Genomic DNA, 23,074 nt, shown 5'->3' on the forward strand with positions numbered 1-23,074 from the left:
AAAATCTGAAAAGAGATTATATTGAAATTGACTGTAGTTAGTGCTCAAGACAATCCAATCAGACAACTCGAATCGAGTTTGAAGAAACTGAGTCAAGGTCGATTGGAAACCTGCCTTTTACACGCTTCTGTCAAAAAAAAAGAAAAAAGAAAAGAAAAAAAAATAGGAAAGAGAGAGACTTTAGGCATTTACCCAAAAAAGGGCATTTATAAAAAAAATTCTTCACTAAGTCGGCGACGACCGCCGACTTCATATTTGGCATCCTAACTCGGTGGAGCTCCACCCCAAGCAAGGGTCATAAATCAAGAACGACAAGAGAGAGAGGCGGGCGGCAGGAGGAGTCGAAGATTTGCAGCGAGTAGCGGCAGAGCGGAACAGAGGAGGGGTCCTTCAAAACCCTCTCCCCGACGCCATGGCAGGAGTCAAATCGGTCGGTAAGAAACCCTGCGCAGCCCTCAGCGGACCCACAATTTCAAAGCCACTCTTCGTTTCGGCCTTGCTGATTCTTGATTCAATCTTGGTCTCCCTCATCATATGCTACGTCCCATGTAAGAGAAAACAGCTATCTTTGATCTTGTCTTTTCAATTCTTTCTCTCTTATTTAGCTAATTTTGATCTGTTTCTGACTTTTTTTTTTCTCTTTTCTTTTCGTTTTCAACGCTTTCCTTCGATTCAGATACCAAGATAGATTGGGATGCCTACATGTCTCAGGTAAAGATCTCGTGAAACGAACCTCAGTTTCATTAAATCTTTACAAGAAATTACGAATCTTGTTTTGTGCATCCATTGTTTCCAAGAAAGCTTGAATCTTGTTTAGAGATGATCTTTCCTTTGGGATCCTTCTGATTGTCGAGAAATTTGGAATTTTGTTCGGTGCGTCCACTCGTACCAAGAAAGTTAGAATCTTGGTTAGTGGAGATCTTTCTTTTGAATTTTTTTGATGGTTCCGTATCGTGTGGAAGGCAGGTAGATGGGTTTCTTGGTGGAGGGAGGGACTACACGAAGCTGGAAGGGGACACAGGGCCTTTGGTTTATCCAGCGGGGTTTCTCTACGTCTACTCTGCCATCAAGTTTATAACTGGCGGGCAGGTCTTTCCTGCTCAGGTGAAACATCACGGCATCTTGATTTTTTTAAATAAAATTCAATTTTAATGTTTCTTGAATGTTTTCAATGCAAAATACATCAAGATAGTATGTGCTGAAAGTTCCTATTCTCTAATAGCTCTAATAATGTGCTACTATTTACGTGCATTTTCTTCAGTTTCTTGGTTTGCAATGCTTACACCTTTTCTTTGTAGAACCTTCATAAGTGTTTTCTTCTTACACAAATTTCTAAAGAGTTGCTTGATGTTGAGCAACAGTACTCAATATTGAAGGTTTTTGAAACCCTAAAATTGCGTGAAAATGGTGTATTCTAGTTTTTTAAAATTTTTGGAGAACAGTTTTGTCATGAGTTTGGGACTTTGATTCTAGGAATTCATGATTTTCTCTGAAATAAAACTGAAATTAAGCTAATTGACCAAGAACTTTGAAACAGAAATTCATTGTTAGAAAAACCCTAGCCATCTATTTCTGAATTTAAGAACATTTGCAGAAAAATCATTATACACAATGATAGGAAAATAGGTGCTGGAAAAAAAAGGCACAGACCACAAGGTGGGAATGTAAAAAAGTACTTTCCCAAGTCACTAATATATTCTATTACCACTTAACGTTCAAATATCATAATTATTATAATTCAAGCTTCTTAGACCAGTTGAAAGACAACACAAATCTTCACTTTCCACTCCTCTATACATTCTCCCTTTTTTGATGGATGATGAGCCCCTCTTGCCTTTGTATTTCTCTTTCCAAGGCAGAGAAACAAGAGGAATTCACTAGCCAGAAGTGGGAGTCTATCTGTCAGGGCCTGTTTGGAATATCTAGCAGGATGGGCTAGTTTTACTGCTGGATCCATGGATTCAGCGGCCTATTTGGGTATTGCCCGTATCAACCTAACACCCCCACAAATCGAATTCTGCAGAAGAAAGAAAAAAGCCCTCCATGGGTCTTTGTTTCTTCCTGCAGACCAATAGGCCCACAAGCTGGGATTTAGGCTAGGATTTGAGGCTAGGATTTGGATAGGCCCTTTGAAGATCGGATACTAAGTGGGCCAACAAGCTCGATTCTTGCAAAATATTCCTGCAGGAATGCCCAAGCAGGCCCCCTTAGGTTATATTAATAACATACAAAATCTTATATTGGATGAGACTCACAATGTACATGCTTTCTTTCAAATGTTTTTTTTGTTCCTATCACTGATATCTTGAAATGAAATATAATCTCATGAAGAAAAATGTACAATATTACATTATATGACATAAAATTAAAATAAATATGATACTTGCGTACAAATTAAAATAACTCAACAACCTAGTCTATCCTGCCTTCTATACTCCCCTTCATCCCGCCCTATATTCCCCCGTTATTTTGCTATCATTGGCACCTCCCTTAAGTTCTGCCAGTTGGATTGCTTTACTTACATTCTCTAATTGGGACTTTGGCTATCTGTACTCATCAATCATTGTGCATTGGGGGTTGCCTGGCTGCCATCCTCAATAACCTTGGTGACTGTTGCTGTCTCTTGACGTGCCCTTGGTCCATGCCCATATTCTTCCTAACCTAGCGTTGACATCATAAGTCATTGTCACCTCCTTCCTAGCCAGGCTCCATTATGGCCCCAGAAATCCATGTAGCCTTAGGGCTAGCCCCATTCCATTTGCATCGTCAAAGGTATACAGGTTGTTTCAGTGCACTCTGGAAGATCGTATCTATTTTAAATTTAGATTTGAGTGAGACTTTTAACACAGGATATATAGAGATGTTTTCACTTTAATGTGTTCAAAATGGTTAGAGTTCAGATCCAATGTCTTGGATTTGGATAAAGTAACTCAGATGGAATTCACATTTGCTTATTAGATTTATTCTATTGCAAGACAAGCCTATTTAGGTGTATTCTGGAATGGTAATATATAATGCAACAATGGGTGATACATGCCATGTGGAGGAACTCGGTATCATGCATTATATTTTCACCATTAAAGTTGCAAGTATGATTGGAAATCAATGCAGCAACTTCAAAGTCAGTTATTTTCTAGAAGGACTGGAAGCTTTTATTGTCAGGAAATAAAATTATGAAATACCCTGATCAGTGAGTTTGCATTAGCAAGAGTTTATTCATCTTAGTTTATTATTGGTGACTATAAAACACAGATGCTTACATAGTTTCATGCTCATGTATAAAGTTGAACAGTGTCTAGGTAGGGTAATGATGCATAAACAGTATATGAAGACCACAGTTATCTTGTTATCATGATCTTATATCCACTTCTGAAGCAGTAATTTTTAAATATATACTAATTGAATGATATCACTAAAAGATCAATGACATCATCATCATAATCATCATTTGTTCAAATAGAAATAGGGAAACCTGTTAAATTTAGCAACTAAGAACCCAAAATAATACTGAGGATAACTGCACGCATTCTTATGCATCGTGGCAATATTAGATGCATATTTATGTATACATACACATACCAAGGATAACTATTCACATTCTATTTTATCATGTAAATTTTAGATGCATAATTTTATGTATATATACAAATTCTATATGCATATACACCTTGCAGCAATCATTTTTCCCTGACCATTTGCTTCATGCCATTTATTTTCAAAGCTTAACTCTATGTTTTCCAAGAGAATGAATAGTATCCTTGTATGATAGGACTGCTAGCAGCAATACATGGTCAAAACAGTTTTCTTTCTTTTCCTCCTATTTATCATAAACTAGGCATAATCATTTGTTTAAGCCTTTAAGGTACCTTGATATTTAACATGTTAGATTGGATGTAAGATTTGCGGTACCCTCATTAGTAGATCTGTTGTTGGTTTAATTATTAAATATTTATTTTGTTGTTTTTCAAAACTCTTCTTATATGATATTTTTTGTCATTGCAGATTTTATTTGGAATTTTATACATTGTTAATCTGGGCATTATTCTGTTGATATATATAAAGAATGACACGGTAAGAGAATTTTTATTTTTCAAAACTCTGCTTATATGATGCCTTGTGGCTTTGCAAATTTTATTTGGAATTTTGTACATTGTTAATCTTGGCATTATTCTGTTGATATGTATGAATATTTTTTTATTAAACAGAATGGGAAGGTTTTGCTCTTTGTTATCCTGCCTATGCTTGTAGCATGATCAATTTACATCAGCACATTAAAGGTGTGATTACCAGTAGACCATCTGAAGTATTGTACACTTGTGTTTATTTTTTATGCATCTCTTTGCTGCTTGGTTGATTTCATGTTTCTTGGATATGTAGAATGTTTATACTGTCTCTTAGCAGGCTGCTTCAACCTTTTTGATTGTTCAGAAGAGCTTATCTATTGAGAAATGTCCAACACGTTCCTACTAATTCAATTAATTATTGTTGCATGCTTTTTATTGTTCACAAAATTAATTCGTTGGGTTGATGGAGCAGTTGTTGGATGAAATTGTGACATGCTAAAGTATCAACTGTCTTTCTTTGCACATGTTGTGCGACACCACAGAGTGGTGGTGTGTATAGTAATTTGTTAGATGTACACTCTCTCTATCTAGATGTACGTAGATAGAAAGAGAGAATTTACACTTCTTAGGATATTGTTCATTCTATTTGGTCAACATACGAAAAATACTTCCAGTTGTATTCTGGTTATCCTTGATCAGACACGCTCACACAACTAGCACTGCTGATCCTGAAATACTTCCATTCTAAGAGACTATGCTGTAACAGTGTACCAATAGCCCTCTTTTCACATTCAGTCACAAACATATTGTTGCTGGAAAATAGACCCGGGGGTGACCGCGAGCCGAGTGGGAGGCGCTTCTGCTACCGGTGCAGTGGCGGACGGCTATCTCCGGCAGACCTGCAAGAAACCTTTGGCCGGGGGTTCCGGCGAAGGTCCTCCAATGCTTAAGTCAGAGAGGGGCTTTGGAGATAATGAAGATAATGGAGAGGTATTTTTTGGCCAGGGGAGATGATCCCCCCTAGAGCTTTTTCCTCCTTATAGGAGGGGGTGTAGCGGTTACACGCAATCAGGCGTGATTGCGCGAATCTTGGTTTAAATGAGCTACCTTAAACGGTCCGAGATTTCGGGCTAGCCGGCGATCAATTAAGATTGCGTGAATTCAAATATTGACAGTTGTTGAAGTGGAGATTGCGGGATTTAATCTCGTGTATGGAGGATTTGATGGTCCTTTCCTTAGGCGGACTGGCTTGACTGTTGGTGGAGTCGGGGTCAGCTCGAGGTCAATCGAGCTTTTTTCAGCCGAGACCATGCGTGCCGAGGTCGTGCCTGCCGAGGTCGTGTTTGTTGATGCCGTGCTTGGCGAGGCCATCCTTATTGGGATTGCATCTGTCGTCGGATTCAGGTGCTTTAATTGCATCCTGTGGGGTGGTCCACTTTTCCCCCCATCACTACCTTCCGACTTTCGAGTTCGAGCCGTTTTCGAGTTCGGACAAAGGAAGTAGCTAATTCTGTCATGCTGATGAGATTTAGGCGGCTTCCAATCATTTTGTCCTTTTGAAAGGAGGGAAAAAGACGCTTTTAGATGTTTTTAATGAAGGCGCGAGGCGGCTTTCTGTCTTTCGAGGCGATTTGTACTGTGGCTTCACAATGGGACTCCAGTGATCGAAGAGATGACTGCTCCCATTTTGCCTTTAAAGCAGCGATCCAGGTTGATACGCTGGGCCGATCTTCGAGGCTGACACGTGGTATGATCTGGACGGGAGACGCGGCTTGCTTTTGTCGATCCAATCCGTTGGGAGGGTCTATATAAACCCCAGCCCAGCCCTAAGGACCTTCATTTGGCTGCCACAGTCTTTGCCTTTGCCTTCTTCTTTCTCCATTTTACTTTACTTCGACTGTTGTCTAGTCTTCCCCGAAGGTGCCTCTAAGTATTTTCTAGAAGTTCTTCTTGATTTTCCATTTCTAGCCATCGGTGCTTTCGGCGAGGACCACGGTAAGTCTCCCACTCACGCCTGCTCGGAGGCTTGCTTTCTCTTCCTCATCCTTCTTCCTCTCTCTTTTTTTGTTAATTTCGTGAGCGGGACAAATGTCGGGCGGTGCTTCATCTTTTGCTGGGACTCCTTCCGGTAGGAGGGAGGTCGAGCTGTAGGTGGGCCACGGCCCGGACAGAGTCGGGTCGAACCTGACCGAGGAGGAACTGGGCATGATTCGGACCCAATTCTCCTTTCCGCACGGGTTCGCTTTCGAGCTCGCGAGGCCGGAGCACCGGGCCATGAGACCCCCCTAGGTCGGATTGGATTGTACTAGGAGACACTTCGGGCCGGTCTGAGATGCCCCCTGCACGAGTTTGTGAATGAGCTGCTGACGATGTATCGTCTCGTTCCAGCACAGCTCGCTCCAAACTCGTGGAGGACGATTATCGGCTTCCTGTCCCTCTGCCTGGCTTATGGAATACCCACCTCGGTAAATGTCTTCTACGGGTGTTTCATGCTGAAGTCAAACCCTGCGGATGGAGGATGGCTGTACTTTGCCCTCCGAGAAGGTCGGCCATTCTTCCGAGGTGCTCCTTCTTTCATTCGTGGGTGGAAGGAGAAAATTTTCTTTCTTTCCTCCGAGCGTCTATGGGGGTTCGATCCATCGTGGGACCTGCCACGACTCAAGGCCAATAACAAGACCCCCGAACTCATCGCAAACAAGCAGAAAATCCTTGATGCTCTTCGCAGTTTGAAGGGGGACATCCTTCTGAACGACCTCCTAAGCAAGGAGACCTTGGTGAACGTCGGCCTGAGCTCGACGCACCCTGAGGGTAAGGGCAGTCATACTGCTCCTCCCTTCATTTTGTCGTCCTTCGTTTTCTTCCGCTTTTCTATACTTTTCTCTTTTTGGAGCTAGTCTGAGACTTGAAATTTTTTTTTCTTTTTCAGAAATCGCAAGGATGGTGTCCAGCAATGAGGCCCTTCTTGCCAGGTATAATAAGAGGGTGACCGAGGCAGGCGGAGCTCGCCCCATGCCTAAGAAGAAGCTTAGGCTGGCCTCGACCTCTGCTCCGATGGAGGTTGAAGATCTTGAGGCCGGAGGCCCCCCAGCTGGTTCGGAAGAACAACCAGAAGAAGGTAGAGGAGCCTAGATTGGAAGAGGCTCCTCCTGCCGAGCGCGCAACTCCTGCCGAGCGCGCGACCCCCTCCGAGGCCGTAGAGGAACCATCGGCCTGTGCTTGCCCGTCCGCGGGCTTTTTCAAAGTCTGCAGGGTCATTCGTCTGCGGCGCTCAGGACCCGAGCCGGGTAGCGGCCTCGGGGTTTCGAGCTCTTCCCACGCTCCTTTGCCGAGCTCTTTGAGATCCGACCTCCCGAGCTCTTCAAGGGTTGAAGATCGCCCTGAGAGGAGGCCCTACTGCCCTGAGTGGTCGATCTGTAAGGACGACTTGGCCCTCCATAACGCCGAAGTCGCCCGTGAGGTCATCCGCTGCACACTGCTTCCAGCTGACTGAGCCGAGCTCAAAGCTGGTGGGGTCAGCAAGTTTGTTGATCAGGCGTACTGTTCCGCCGTCTGAGTAAGTTTTTCTCATACTTTCACTTTCATATCCTTTCAAGTTTTTAATGTCGGCTAACTTTTACTCCTCATTTCAACACCTCCATGAAATTGACGTGTTAGTCTCTGCGGTGGCTGACTACCAGAGCCAGTTCCGGAGGAGCCAGAGAGGACGGGAGGTCGCGGAGAAGAAGCTTGTCGGGGGCGAGGCCAGTTGGAAGGAGTCCACCACGAGGGCGGAGGCCCTCGAGTCCGAGCTCAAACTCAAGGCCGAGTGCCTCGAGGAGGAGGAAGCTTCACACACCCTCACCAGGTTGACTCTCTGTGCTGCCGAGGCGCGCCTAGCCGACACCCAGTCTGAGCTCGCTGGGCAAAAATACGAGGTGGGGATCCTTCGCCTGAAAATCGAGCAGCTCGAGGCTCGAGAGAAGGCGGTGGAGGACGCTCGGAACGCGATGCAAATCTTCCGCGAGTCGGCCGAGTACCGAGAGGAGCTCGAGGAGGAGGCGGTCGACAGGCTCATTCGCGGCTTCGAGGACTTTCGGGCCCAAGTGCTGAGGCTCTGCCCCAAGCTCGACTTCAGCAACCTTTGGCCTCGTCTGTTCGGGGCCGCTGAGGACGATGCAGATGAGGCTGAGGAGGATGACAGCGCTCCTGAGAGTCCTGCCCCTGTAATTGTCGAGGCCGAGACCGAGGCGGCTCCTGAGGTCGAAGCCAAGATGGCTCCGGAGGTCACCCGCAAGATTCCATCTGAGGTGGTGCCAGAGTGTGCCCTCGAAGTAGCTCCCGAGGCTCCTCCAGCAGGCGACGGGGTTGGCACCGAGGCCTCCACTTCAGGGGCGACCTGAAGTTTTGCTGCTTTCTCTTTTCTTTTTTCTTTGTTGTTGTTTGTAAAGGAGGTCGGCCGCTAGATCCATTGTTCGGCTAAGCGGGCCGACTTCAGAGTCAGTGTCTTTGTATTTGGCCTTAGGGCTCTTCATCAATAAAGAACTCATTTTCTTCAATTCTCTTGTATATCTTTGAACTTATCTCTTGTGTTTTTGGCGAATCCTCTGTCTTCGATTGTTTGGGCGGGACTTCGCGCGTCGTCCGCTTTCGAATGTGATTCCGACGTTTTTTGAAGAATTTCACTGTCTTCAGGCTCGGATCTAGTCGTAGTGTGGATCGAGGCCGGGCTGCTATTCGGCCATTGGAACCTAAGTGCCCTTCGACCCGTAGTATCTGCCTTAGGCATCCCGAATTGTAGTCGGATCTCCGTTCAGTAGTGCCCAAGGTCGAGGGAGACTTGGCTCGCGGTCGACGCAGCGGATCGTCCCGAGCTTGGTCGGGACGTCATTAGGTTGTGCCCGAGGTCGTCCCGAGCTTGGTCGGGACGTCATTAGGTTGTGCCCGAGGTCGAGGGAGACTTGGCTCGCGGTCGACGCATCGGTGCGTTCCGAGCTTGGTCAGGACGTCATTAGGTCGTACTCGAGGTCGAGGGAGACTTGGCTCGCGGTCGACGCAGCGGAGCGTCCCGAGCTTGGTCGAAACGTCATTAGGTCGTACCCGAGATCGAGGGAGACTTGGCTCGCGGTCGACACAACGGGGCATCCGAGCTTGGTCTGGACGTCATTATATCGTACCCGAGGTCGAGGGAGACTTGGCTCGTGCTCGATCAGGCTGGAGAAAGGCGATTTGGTGGTAAAATCAGGGTCTCACGCCTTACTTTTTGATCCCGAAGTGCCTCGATTTGCCATTCGAGCTTTTCGACCTTCTTGTCGAGCTCTCCGCCTTGAAAAGTCGCCGTAGTGGTTGGTCCCGGTACTGAATGACCCGAGGTCGATCCAGCTTCAGAAGGCTGCGGCCTCCTATCCTGACGACTCTTCGGTGGCCCCCCCCGGGGGGACGCTCGGGAAGAACCCTGGTGACGGCGCCTTTCCCCATCATTGATCCTCAAGGAACAATGGGGATCATGGCCTAGGGACACAGGCCCGTTTGGAGGGAGTGCCGATCGGATGTGGACTTGTGGAGGCGGCACAAGAGGGCCTCCCACTTGTTGCAAACTTTGGACTGCGGTGGCTAGCGCTTGGACTTGCTGTACCAGCACATTGAATTGTTCAAGTTGGATTTGCGGAACTTGATCTATCGGAGGCCTTGGTGGTGGATTCTGGACTGAGCATTTAGGGCTTGGTGCACGATGCCTGGAGGCATTAGAAGCTCCTCTGCTCCTTAGTCTCATGATCACGACTCGGTCCCCTTACTCTAGCGTCAACTGTTGCTGGAAAATAGACCCGGGGGCGACCGCAAGCCGAGGAGGAGGCGCTTCTGCTGACGGCTGTCTCTGGCGGATCTGCAAAAGCCTTTGGCCGGAGGTTCCGATGCTTAAGTCAGAGAGGGGCTTTGGAGATAATGGAGATAAGGAAGATAATGGAGAGATATTTTCTAGCCCGGAGAGAGGATTCCCTCCTAGAGTTTTCCCCTCTTTCTTATTGAAGGGGGTGTAGCAGTTACACGCATGATTGCGTGAATCTTGGTTTAAATGAGTTACCTTAAACGGCCCGAGATTTCGGGCTAGCTGGCGATCAGTTGAGATTGCATGAATTTAAATATTGACAGCCGTTGAAGCGGAGATTGCAGGATTTAATCCCGGGTATGGAGGATTTGACAGTCCTTTCCTTAGGCGGACTGGCTTGACTGTTGGTGGAGTCGGGGTCGGCTCGAGGTCAATCGGGCTTTGCTCAACCGAGACCATGCATGCCGAGGTCATTCCTGCCGAAGTTATGCCTGTTGAGGTCATGCCTGTCGAGGTCGTGCCTGCCCAGGTCGTGTTTGTTGATGCCGTGCTTGGCGAGGCCATCCTTATTGGGATTGCGCCTGTCGTCGGATTCAGGTGCTTTAATTGCATCTTGTGGGGTGGTCCACTTTCCCCCCCATCACATATAACCAGCATTCCTGATCCTCAAATACCTCTGATCTAGGGGACTGTTTGCTATAATAACAAAAGACGATCCTCTTTTCATCCATTTGGCTCCCATTTCAAGTTCATAAATGGTCCATTTGAAGGTTTTCTGAAGTCCAGTTCTATTAGCTGGATTATCTTTCACTACTTACATGCTTACAGATGACTAGGTTATGGATGCCTTGGATTATAGGCACACACATTGGCTATTAAATATTTTGGTTGAGATAACCTTCTGTTTTATGTTGAAGAAAGTGTTTGCGGGCTGTAAAACGTTGAAGATGTCTCAGCCATTCTTTACTTTTTCTCTCAACATATCTAACTATTTTTAGGTGCAATATGCAATAATGCTTTAATTTACTTTTTTCTCTTAGGCGTTGCATTCATTTGTCTTTGCGGCTATTGCAATTTTTGCCCTTTTTTTCCAAGCCGCTATAGCTTAGTTCTCCTCATGATTGAATGATTGTGGCAGCTTCCATGGTGGGGTCTTGGGTTGCTATGTTTGTCGAAGAGAATCCATTCCATATTTATTCTTCGTCTCTTTAATGACTGTTTTGCAATGACCCTTCTCCACTGTTCCCTAGCTTTGCTTCTTTATCAAAAGTGGCATCTGGCTTTGATCATTTTCAGGTAATCTTTATTTTATTTATTATATTTTCTTATTGATGATTCAAGCAGCATTGGGAATAACTCAACTAACTTATGCATTTCTCTTTGCATGTAAAAATATTGATGCTATGATTTTATTTTTCTGTTGCTTTCCCCTGATCACAGTGGTGCTGTATCAATTAAGATGAATGTGCTTCTTTATGCTCCCTCCTTGTTTCTACTCATGTTGAAGGTATACTGAATAACTAAAAGATATTGATGGGATGTCTTTGTTTACTGTTTTGTATTTAACACATGATGTGCTTAGAAACATTTTTGATGCAGGGTATGACTATTCAGGGGGTTTTTTCTGCCTTGCTGGGCGCTGCATCATTGCAGGTATATTTGTGCACATCTTAGTCTTGTTTATTCAGGTTAAGAAATTATATTATACAACTTTTGCTTGTATGTCTTCAGAATTTGTTGGGGCACTGATTATCCTTCTTCACTGGGATTTTTTAGAGAATCTTAACATTACTTGATACTGCGTTTGTTTGCATGCATTATAAGTTTGTATATCTCATGTATACCTTATACTACAGAAGCATATTTAATTGTTTATTACTATTTTCTGGTGGTAGTAGGCAATCTAGATATCTATGACTATGATGAATTCTTTTTCTTTTCTCTCTCTCTTTTTGTTTGCTTGGGGTTGCCCTTATAAATCCTCCTTTACATTTTATTTTAGAAATTTGCTTGCATTGCTAGCTATACCATTTTGTTTCTTTCAACTTCCATCCATGCCAAATTCTTTTCTTTTTTTCAACTGCTTTATATAGGAGATTCTGATAAGTATAGGGATTGGATTTGTGCAAAGAATCAAACATCTATATATATATATATATATATATATATATATATATATATATATATATATATATATATATATAGATGTTTGATTCTTTGCACAAATCTAATCCCTATACTTATCAGAATCTCCTCATTTTACTTATATCATATCTCCTTATAGCCTTCTGTAACATTGTTCTCAATTGGTATAACTCATATGCTTCTTCTGATCTTATTCCTCATCTGATCTATCTTGGTTTTACCCAATATACATCTTCATGTTTTCATCTCATGTGCTGGCCTTTCTTTAATTCTTTGATCTTTTCCACTATATTTCAAGTGATTATTTGTTTCAGTTTGACTCTTTGGTTTATATTTTGTGCTTTAGAGATAAATATAACTTTCTATATCACTTGTCCTCTTCCTTTTTATCTAGTTGCTTTCCGGATATGGGGGAATTTCATTACACTGCTTCCTAGCTTTGTAAGCTTGAATTTTGATTATAAGATAGGTGTGGTTACCTACTAAATGGATTTTTAAGTTGAACGGGAAACTCCTGTTATCTTGTCTAAAGTTGCTATATCTAGAACTTGACTGCTGATGTCAGATGGATAGCCAAATCTTAAAAATCTGTGCAATTCTTTAGCGAATCTTTCTTATCTTGCTATTGTGCTCCATAGCTGATTTGTTTTGATGCAAGGTTCAAAGACTCGGTTTTGGTTTTGGCTGGATAAACAAGTTTCATTCTTGATAGTTTTGGCTGAAAATCAATTAAAATCAGAGGAAATATAAATTACTAAATAGTTCAAGTTAAACATTAGTGTAAGATATATTGTATGGTTTGGGGATCTTTAGATGTATCATTTTGGTTGTTTTGCACTGAAACAACATTTTTCCTTGAAATAGATTATTAAAACCTAATATCGACAATTTAGATGTTAATGAGATTTGAGTTTCAGGATTGTCAAAGTTATGCGAAAAAATATTTAACTTCATCTAATCTCTTTGGAGACTAACACTAAAATGCTTCCAAATCTACTTACAACTCTTGTAATTTGAGCCTCATCTGGAAAACATGCTTCCCAACACATAAAGAAATAAAGAGGTGACAAAGAATTAGCAAAAATAGCTCGTATATGCACTTAATTTGTCCCATAAGTTATTTCTGCCCAAAACTTTGACTGAACCTGTTTCCAATAGGTTTTGGCTAAAATCAACATGTTTTGATTTTGATATTGGAGTTTGGGATGAAACCTTAAAACATGTTTTTGATGGGAGAAGATTTGTATGGTGGTAATGAATGATGACAGCGTGCTGGGGCTTTCTATATTGCCCGATATATTGATCATGCAATGTTCTGGGCCTTACTATACGTCTTACAAAGTATTGATTTAATTCTGGAAAGGCATGTACCATTCACAACTCTCTAAAAGAACTCTCTGCTTCATACTGTTGTTTCTAATTTCATTAGATATGTACTTTGTCCACCTTTCTGTTGGTGTGTCCTTGTGTACAATATCAATATAATTATATTACTTATCACATGGTTTCTCATTGACCATCAACTTTGACTTGGGACTCATTTTTGTTACTGTTTCTGCTGAAATAAGCAATCCAATCTTCAGTAAAAATATTTATGATCTGGTTATTGCTAAAATTGTCAAACTTAAAATATCTATGAAATAAGCAATCCAATTCTTGCTGATACATGTTAATACCTGTTATGAGACACAGTAAAAGTCTAATAATGCAAAAGATGTATGTCAAAACAGTGCAGGATTCTTAAATATTCTATAAGATTTCTTATCAATGCGGCAATATGGTTGGTACTTGGTAGTTTTGTAAATATATTTTCTATATTCTGAAATGATGGGTCAATCTCATTGAGATAAGAAACAATTTAGAGCCTGAGATTTCTGAATTGGTTTTGACGGGCTTTATGGCTTAAACTTTAAAGATTTTTTCTATATGTTTTAGCGTGGTGTAAGATTCAGTTTTGTCCATGATTACTACATTGTGTGGTTGATAATTTAGTATTATTTTTCTCATGCATTGTTTTCATTCTTCTAATAGAGAATTAGTTACTTTATTTCTTTTATATTTTCCTGTTTCTGAAAAGGTTAAGTGGATGTAACTATCTACTTGACAAGTTGCCAAAGTGATCAAGTATCAAGTTTAGAGCCATTTGTTTCCATATTTTAAAAAAATTAAATTAAGCTTAGTTTGTTGAATAATTTGCAGATTCTTTTGGGTTTGCCTTTCTTGTTAACACATCCGATTGGGTACATTTCAAGAGCCTTCAATCTTGGACGCATCTTCATCCATTTCTGGTACATATCCAGGCTTGAAACTTCAGTTCTTTGTACAGCATATATGATGTTTCATTGAAATCTAGAACTTACCCAATAATAGTGATGTGAAGGAACCAAAACTCGTAGATAGCTTAGGCTTGGTTCAACAACAGGCCTATTCAAGCTTGTTCCTTCAGTTAAATAAGCCAAGGTCAAGATCCATTTTTAGGCTTGGCTTATAAGCCAACTGAGTTTGAACATAGCCTGCATGCAGAAATGATCAGATTTTGAGGCTAGTTTGAGGCTCTGCTCATTTATATGTCTCATCACTTAGCTTGAATAGCTATGTCTGAGCAGCTTGAGCTGAAGCTGACCATATTGCTTACATGATTTAAATGAGCCTTAACAGCTCAAAGTTCTGGATGTTCGATCTATTTGTAGCCTTACCCAAAAGTAGTCTAGATTTCAAATAGTTCTAATCATAACTTGTGTACAGTATCTATCAACGAGGCTACATTTCCTTCAATGTCCATGTCCCTTCAATATTGGCATGCCAAGTACTCGTGTGTTGGAATGGTATCACAAGAGCCACATATCAGGTAACCAATAAGGGCACAATACGTGACAATGAAACGCATGCTTGCAATTTTCAAACTATATGGCATTGTGGCTACTTTCTTTTATTCTCATTGTTTGCTCCAAAACATGAGAAGTGACTTTGTTTTTCTTGAATTGCCTGCTTTAAGGGCTCGATGTTGGCTTTTTTTTGGCATCTTTTCCAGAAGTTCTTATTTATTTCTTATTGTGGCCATCTGTTGTTTCAATAACTACAAAGACTATTATCTTTTGTAAAATGTTCCTATCTAAGCTCAAATTTCTTGTGTGCCACATGTTATGTCCATCAATACTAATATTTTATCTTCTTGATAGAGGGACCATATGATTCCTTTTTGCATCTAAATGTTTTTGATGCATGAAATATGTGCATGGTGGTTCAACATTTGGTTATTTCTTGAGCTTGAGAAGCAAGTGTTAAAGTCAAGCCAACTATGCATTATTCTGCCAGCAGGGGTACCAGCCCATATGCATACACAGGTTATAAATTATATTACATAAGACTAACATTATATGAGAAATGCATGCTTGATTAAATCGGATGCTTCACTCCACTGGGACATCAAGTAGCATTGAGGAGGTAATTTTTATGCCCAGAACGTGAAAACCTTGCTCAGCTTCTTTCTTATGACATTGAAATACAAGATGTTATTAATGATGGAAATGGTATCGGTGTTAATTGTATTGTTGTCTACATAGTGTTCTAATATTTTATTGCAAATTGGGTTATAGATATAATGGCAGCTCTTGCTGAATCAAGATTGATTGCTTAATTGAAATGATCTCCAGGCATAAGCAAAGGTAGCAAACATTGTAAGTAATGGAAAGTGAAAAAGCTGGATAAAGACCTCAATGGAAGTGACCTTTTAAAGCACCTTGTGGCTTATGGGATCTTTCTAATGGAATGGGAATGAGATTCCATGTTTAGGTTTGTTCTAGGGCCTGAGCCTTTTGCCATGCATATTCTTCCATAGTCTGTAGAGGAGTTAAAGGACTGCTCATAGTGAAAGTAAGTTTGAAGGAAGCCAGGATGCTTAGGTTTGTTTCACTCACCAAAACATTAAGGTTTTGAAACATGCTTATGACTTTATCGATCAAGGTTTGATATAACAAGTATCCAGCCATGTAAATAGGACCATGGCAGGTGGCATACCTTAGAGGCAGCTATTATTAGAGGGAGGATTCATGGAAAGGGCATCCAGAGCTTCATTGTCCTACTGATTGACCTATGGTGCCACATCTACTAAAGACACCTGGCTCCTACTCATCTGCATCCTTCCTAATCTTTGCCACCTACTTTGTCATAGGTCAATCTTAGTTTAAGTGATTTCATAATGATTCATTATTTTATCATTTTTCCTATTCCTTGTGTCATAAATTCTTAATTTAGATTTCTTGCATCTTCCATTCATTTTTTGACACCCCCCTCCCCCCCCCCCCAAAAAAAAATCATTAAACTTCTCTTGGCTGGAAACTGTATGAGTTGCCAATTGAGTTTCATATCTTGTATTGCATATTATATTTCATATTACCACTTAGTTGTTAATGAATGCTGCCGTAAATTATGTAGGAATGCTTGCATCTATTTATTTATTTATTTATGTATGTATTTATTTCTTTCTCAATTTGCATTATGTTGATCTAGATTTTTCAGCTACTCAAAATGATGATTACTGTCAAAATCTCCTGTAACTGTTTTTCTTTTGTTTCTTTTCTGCGGTTTTTCTTTCTCCAAGAGTAATTTGAGCCCTAAATGGGAGATACATGCTTCTGATGTGCATACTTATCATGTGGAGTTTAATCCTTTGCAAGATGATTATTTTCATTTTTTTCAGGTCTGTAAATTTTAAATTTGTTCCAGAAGAAATTTTTGTATCAAAAGAATTTGCAAGTGCTTTGCTGCTGCTTCATCTTACCTTGCTTGGAGTATTTGCACATTATAGATGGTCACAGTGAGTACTCGAGCCTTGATGGTTGCTTATTTTCATCATAAGTTTCTTCTTTTTCTCATGTCTTCTCTAATTTTTGAGTATTGATGCTGTCACATACCGATATTGTTTTGTCTACACAAGTAGTCTGGGTTTGTGACTTAAAAATCAAAGAACATTTTTTGTCTGGTGCAAGGTGTCATGATCTCTTCATAGCGCATATGTATAACAATTAACAAAATATTTTTTTTTTCATTGGTAATTCTTCTCTTTTCCCCAATTCATATAATATTTCTAGCATGCGGTACTAACTTTTCTTGTTGTTGTCATCTTTCCTTTTTCTCAAGTGTGCAAACTTAATTATTTAGTCTGTTGTTAGGTACTCCTTATGCAGAATTATCTTTACTTGATCCTCACACCCTAAGAACTATATATGTATGCATGAATGAATGAAAGTGATATGTATATGGTGCCTATTTTATGTTAAGTAGTTGAATTTATTTAACAACCCTTGTGCGCAACATACCTGTAATGCAGATATGTCAGGAGGAGATTGGGGAACATGTTGGTCCACAAGATACTCGATGCAATCTGTATGGCAAAAGACTAATTTCTGGAGTCTGGCATATTCTCCATCTTCCTCTGACATCCTGCAAATGCAGACTGCAAACTTACCTATGAGAACAGCTCGACCCAGTGACAATTAGTTCTATCTACCATCTTTGAATATATTGAAGCACGGTTCATTTTTGCTCCATGTTATTGGACTTTTGGACAGCTTAGAGTATACTGATAGTGTCAGGCAATGGCAGGCATGAAGGAGGACTTTTCCATCTGTTGCATTCAAGACTGAGTAATGCTGTATCAAAACTTTTCTCTATTCGACAGTTTCTTTCTTGTGAATCAAGATTCAAAACTCTTAGTAGAGAACGTAAGCTTGGAGTTCTTTAAGATAAAGATTACGAGTGTGACAACATTTATTTTTGGGTGTTTATGTAATCTAGTGAAACTGAAACTAAATTGTTTCTGATATTTACGCAGATATCACAACAGTAATGTTTGTTGGGAACTTCATCGGCATTGTGTGTGCTCGATCTCTGCATTACCAATTCTATTCATGGTAAGCATTACCAAATCAAAATTCATTAATCTATCATGAATTTGAAGACAACACTTTAAAGCACAGTGCATCTGTGAAAACTGATTGTAATGGGTGAAGATCCCTGTGTATAGCCATGATACTTATAATTTGTCAGAGGTAAAACTAACATTTATTCTTGCTTTGATATTTCTGCACAATTCAAAATTATCTCTGCACTAATATTTTGTTTTATTCCTATCAATTTTTTAAAGTTGGACCATTCATCAAACCGAAAATTGTAGGGGTCGTGTTTCACTAGTTCCATCATTAGGTCAACTAGAATCAAACCAAGACCTCATGATGATGTAATAAAATATATTAATTATTAATATATAAATTAGATTAAATAAGTGTATAATAAAATGTAGAACTAGATTTTGCTACACTTGAGTGGATCTCCACTCAGATCCAGTCAAGTCAGATCGGATGATGTGGGTCTAATATGTATATTCAATGTTCGCTGTCCGGTACCTGATTTGTATTGTTACCATCCTATTGCTATATCGTTATGCCCAGCATGGGGGCCAGTTCGGTCCTGGTATAGTCAGTATGCACGGGTATTTACTGGTATGGTGAACATTGGGTATATTACATGGCTTCCTCTGGACACTTCTAGTACAACAATTTTTCACCGGTCAAAGTCCTACTTGAAGATACACAAAATGTCTCGGAGTCTCTCCGAAGTAGTAGCCTCACTATGTACCCACAATTACTTCAAATCTTTTGGTAGTGTAAGTTTAGGAAGTCTCTCACTGTAAAACATAATAAATATATAGGTGAGCTGCACAGCTCAATATGTAGCTAAACATAGCTAATAATATAGAATAAGAAAAAATAAAATGATGAAAACAATAGGAATTAATACTTGTTGAAACTTGAACAATTACGAAAAGATGTCTTATGAAAGTTTATCAAAATATGTGCATTTACTAATATTCTAATTAAATATTAGAGTACACTGAACGGTCAATGCTTTTCAATGTTGGGGTATCATAGTCACGTAGATTTCCTCTGTAGAGGAATATGAAGAGGAGTGTTGAGAAACTCAATCGCGTCCTCTTCCAATCGCCCAACTCAACTCTATAAGTGATCCAAAAACTGTCCCGTTCATTTGAACTCAGAATAAGTTCTGATGAATCACCAGTTTGACTGGCAGTTCACATGGTTTTAGCAAAGTATCCCAGTTTTCTATTAGAAGCAGTTCAAACAAAATATTCCAGTTTTTTATTAGAAACAGTTTAAAAGGTTTGTGTGCAGATTGGAGACCTTACTGGTCGATGATTTAACTGGTTCAACCAGCCAGTCCTGTCTGTTTTTTAAAACATTGATTCCTACTAGTCAATGTTGTTTACAGACAACTGGTCAGGCTTTAACGTTGAGAGGCATCAATGTGAAATTCTTGTGGATAATAGTGCACTCTTTAAACTACAAGAACATTCCATGGCTTTATATCATGATTTTGTATCTGGCAGAACCACACTTTGTAAATTCTGACCAAAATTGCAGCAGAGAAGTCTGAAACTAGATTTTTTTTTTCTTTTTTTTTCCACACTGCGTTTACGCACAGGGCATTTTATTTATGAAGCAAAATTTGAACCCATTTTGTGGCTAATAAAAAGTTAATGCTAATCACTTACTAATATTTTAACGTGAGGTTAAGTGGGTCATGTATTTTGGTCATGCAATGTTACATCCCATTTTTCCAGTTTGATACTTGGTATAGTTGGGCATTTGGGTGCAGTTTTGGTACTTGGTAGTATAAATATCTATCTGGATTTTACATGCTCAAATGATAAACTAAAAATAAAACTTCTAAAAACAATAAAATAATAGATATGGATTTGAAGGATGTTGTGCCCAAACTTGCTGCTATTTCTGGTCATGTATAGGAAAGTGTCATATATTATAACCATGCCAGTTTGGGGTTGGCAAAAATATGTACACTGTACCATATTGTGCTAAAGTTGGCTTGTATTGGTAGAAATGTATGCTAGATTGTTCACCTCCTTTATTCTTGATTCCTCTCCAACAGTCCAGAATTCCTTTCAGAAACTCCCATCAGAACCACCAAGACCTTGGAACTAATTTAATGATGGTTCATGTAAGTCCCTCCATCATGGCTCTCCAATCATGTAGCAATCATGTAAGACCCCACTTGCAGACCCTGTTCTGCTACACCTCTAATGCCCGCTGCTACAGGTGCTCCAGTTCCCCAGCCACCCACTTCTATACTCATTACTCAAGTCACAACCCAAACCTAATACCCAAATCTGATACATAACTGAAGTTTGGTTATTTATTACTGGCTTCTGGACAAATCAATTCAGATTGAAGTTTGAAGAGCAGGGAATCTGATCCACATTCCTGCTACAATCCCTAGTTAAATAATTAATTATTACTAGATTGTGATTAACGATTTCTTGCATAAATGAATACATTCATGTGGCTCTTCTCGTTAGTTAATATGTGAGCATCATATACTTAGGGAAGTGATATAAGATATTAATATTGTAATAATTGTGGGTCTGACATCTCGCTGTGTATTGCTTACCAACTTGCTCTGACATAGTGTGGGTGACTTGCCCTAAATTGCAAAAGTATATGGCTTTTTGCGTCAGTTCCGGGAAAATTGTTTTCCAAAATTTGTTGTATTCATGGAATTTGATCTTTCTAAATTGTTACAGGTATTTCTACTCTTTGCCTTTTCTTCTATGGAAGACGCCTTTCCCTACTTCTCTTCGGTACGATGCTGGGCACACTTGCTATTAGCTTTTATTCATGATGAAGCATCACATCTCAGTGATTGCAGAGTATCATCTGTTCTAATGTTTTTAGCTTTGGTATCCAGGCTTGTTCTGTTTGCTGCTGTGGAGCTCTGCTGGAATATTTTTCCCTCTAACTTTTATTCTTCTTTATTATTACTCTGTATACATCTCTCCATTTTATGGGGCCTCTGGATTGCCCCAAGTGAATATCCCTATGTCGATGGAAAACCATCCCAGACAAAGGAGGAATGACCTCTGTCATGATAGCAACCAAGTTGTTGGTCATCTTTGAGCCATGCCAACTGCATCACAATTCTTACCAAACAACAAAAAGCTGTATCAGGATGCAATTTTAGGCCTTGATTGAATAGTATTGATGACCTGCATTGCTGGGGCTGTTCCCATGCTTGTAAAGGAATTTTATGCTTTTCCTTCTTCTGTTAACTGCATTTCCATGTTTAAAACAGCAAGAAAGGTGCTTAACTGCAGCTCTTGGCCTGGAAAGCGTGAGAAATTGATTCAAGGGCAAACTTTATCTCACCAAGGATAAGTTAATTTCCAAAGACAATCGGTGACTGCGAAGGAAATGTTGTTGTTGTTGTTGTTTTACTTTCTTCTTTTTGCAGCACTTGTCATGTGCTCTCATGACATTTCAATCTTCCTGGATAACCCCTTCACTTTCTGATATTAGTTCTGATTACGTGAACCCTCTTCGGTGACTGGTGTCAATTTCTTTTTTCTTTTTTAGCTGCTTCAAAATAATAGTAGACCTAAGATGAAATTAACACAGTCCTACGTCTGCAAAGAGGAGTTTCATTGATGAGCGTCCGCAAAGGCCTGCTGCTGGAGAGAGATGTCCACAGATATTTAGTGCTTTTGATGGAATATTGACAACCTTCATCATTTTCCTGGACAAGTGGAATTTATTGGAGGCGTCTCCCTTTAATCTTTAAAATCAGAGTAGGTGATATGGTTTCATCATGCTTTGCGGAGACTGGCTGTCTTGTGTATTTCCCCAGCCAGCCGGTCAGCTTCTTAACCAAGTTTCCACTTGCATTTCATGTGCGTGATTCGCCATGTAAGTGATTGATCAAAGCACAATGGTTTATCTGAGTAGTATCCATGATCCATGATGAGTGGGGATCGGAACCCGACTTCTTTTTTTTTTTTTTTTTTTTTTGGCTAAAACAGGCATTTCATACATCATGGATATGAATACATCTAATATAATCGGAATACAAAAGGTCCCGAAGTGTTCCGGGCATCTCTCTCTTTCTCCAACCCATAGGGCGCCTCCTGAGTGGTTCGCTGCATATGCCGCCATCCAATTGGCCGCCCCATTGGTCTCACGATATACATACATAGCTTGAAATATAACATTCTCCCTCACCATCATCCAAATGTCGCGGAGCAGGGGATGAGCATCTCTATGACTACTCGGGCTCCTGTGGATCCAGCTAATCACCATGGCCGAATCATCCTTCAGAAAAATAGAGCTTGCCCGAAGCACCTACCGAGCGTAGGACAATCCCATCTAGGCCGCTCGCAGCTTTGCCTCCGGAACCGAAGTATCAAAAATTTGACAACCCCCTCCTACCACCGCATCGGAACTCAGGCTCCTAATGACAAATCCGGCCCCTCCCCTCCTACCACCATCCAAGACAGAGCCATCAAAATTGATCTTGAGAAAACTTGGAGGTGGGAGCTCCCAGGTAAATAATACCCTATGTGAAGCTGTCGAAGCAATGTGTGGGCCCCAAATGTCCCGAGCTGTCAAAGGTCAATGAGCTGACTTTAGATGGATAATCTCTGCAGCCTGAGCACGGGCCCGCTCCATTACGAGCCGCAAGGACAGTCGGTGCTCACCAAACACTCGGACGTTCCTGGCCAACCATATTTGATACGCTGTACAAGACGTCCTAATAGCCAAACTCCGCATCTGAGGAACACCAGCCTAATGCCGAACCTCTTTCAGGAAAATATCCCTCCCACTCCAGGCGTCTACCGGGATCCTAGTCATACTCCAAATACCCCTCGCCCACACACACTGGAATAGTACATGATCCATCAACTCGTCCATCCCACAATTCGGACATAGGGGGGACAGGCTCTTACCTCGTCTACTCAACACTGAGCACGTCGGCAGACGCTCCCAAACCACCTTCCAAAGGAAGAGAGCAACCCTCTGGTGTAGCTCAAACCTCCACAACCAACCACACTCTAAGCCCGGCTGAAGAACCCGGAAAAACTCGCCAATCATAACACTGGCTCTACAGGTGGTACTCCAAACCCTGACATAGAGACTTGTGGATCCCGGAATAAGAAGCGCCCGAACCCGCTCTGCTAGATGCTCTCCAAATAGCT

General features: G+C 41.0%; 1 protein-coding gene across 1 annotated transcript; it reads left to right on the top strand.

Moving 5' to 3' along the window:
• Positions 1-235: 235 nt before the first annotated feature.
• On the top strand, positions 236-21,416 carry ALG3 (asparagine-linked glycosylation 3). The gene is made up of 13 exons (XM_008799337.6): positions 236-548; positions 677-711; positions 967-1,104; positions 4,003-4,071; positions 11,006-11,163; positions 11,308-11,374; positions 11,467-11,520; positions 14,212-14,300; positions 16,712-16,828; positions 17,617-17,735; positions 17,846-17,924; positions 20,630-20,686; positions 20,794-21,416. The coding sequence occupies exons 1-13, from the start codon at positions 413-415 to the stop codon at positions 20,960-20,962; spliced, it is 1,287 nt and encodes a 428-aa protein (XP_008797559.1). The 5' UTR covers positions 236-412; the 3' UTR covers positions 20,963-21,416.
• Positions 21,417-23,074: the final 1,658 nt, after the last annotated feature.

Source organism: Phoenix dactylifera, chromosome 2 (assembly GCF_051530095.1).
Source record: "Phoenix dactylifera cultivar Ajwa chromosome 2, Ajwa_hap1_PhDact_Kaust_v1.1, whole genome shotgun sequence".
Classification (NCBI taxonomy): domain Eukaryota; kingdom Viridiplantae; phylum Streptophyta; class Magnoliopsida; order Arecales; family Arecaceae; genus Phoenix; species Phoenix dactylifera.

What these genes read in the sequence shown, in the direction of transcription:
- ALG3 (XM_008799337.6), top strand. Translation starts at nt 413, where the DNA reads ATGGCAGGAGTCAAATCGGTCGGTAAGAAACCCTGCGCAGCCCTCAGC. An exon ending in GCACATTATAGATGGTCACA is followed by an intron (nt 16,829 to 17,616) that starts GTGAGTACTCGA and finishes AGGCAATGGCAG; the next exon opens with GCATGAAGGAGGACTTTTCC. An exon ending in CATTACCAATTCTATTCATG is followed by an intron (nt 17,925 to 20,629) that starts GTAAGCATTACC and finishes AAATTGTTACAG; the next exon opens with GTATTTCTACTCTTTGCCTT.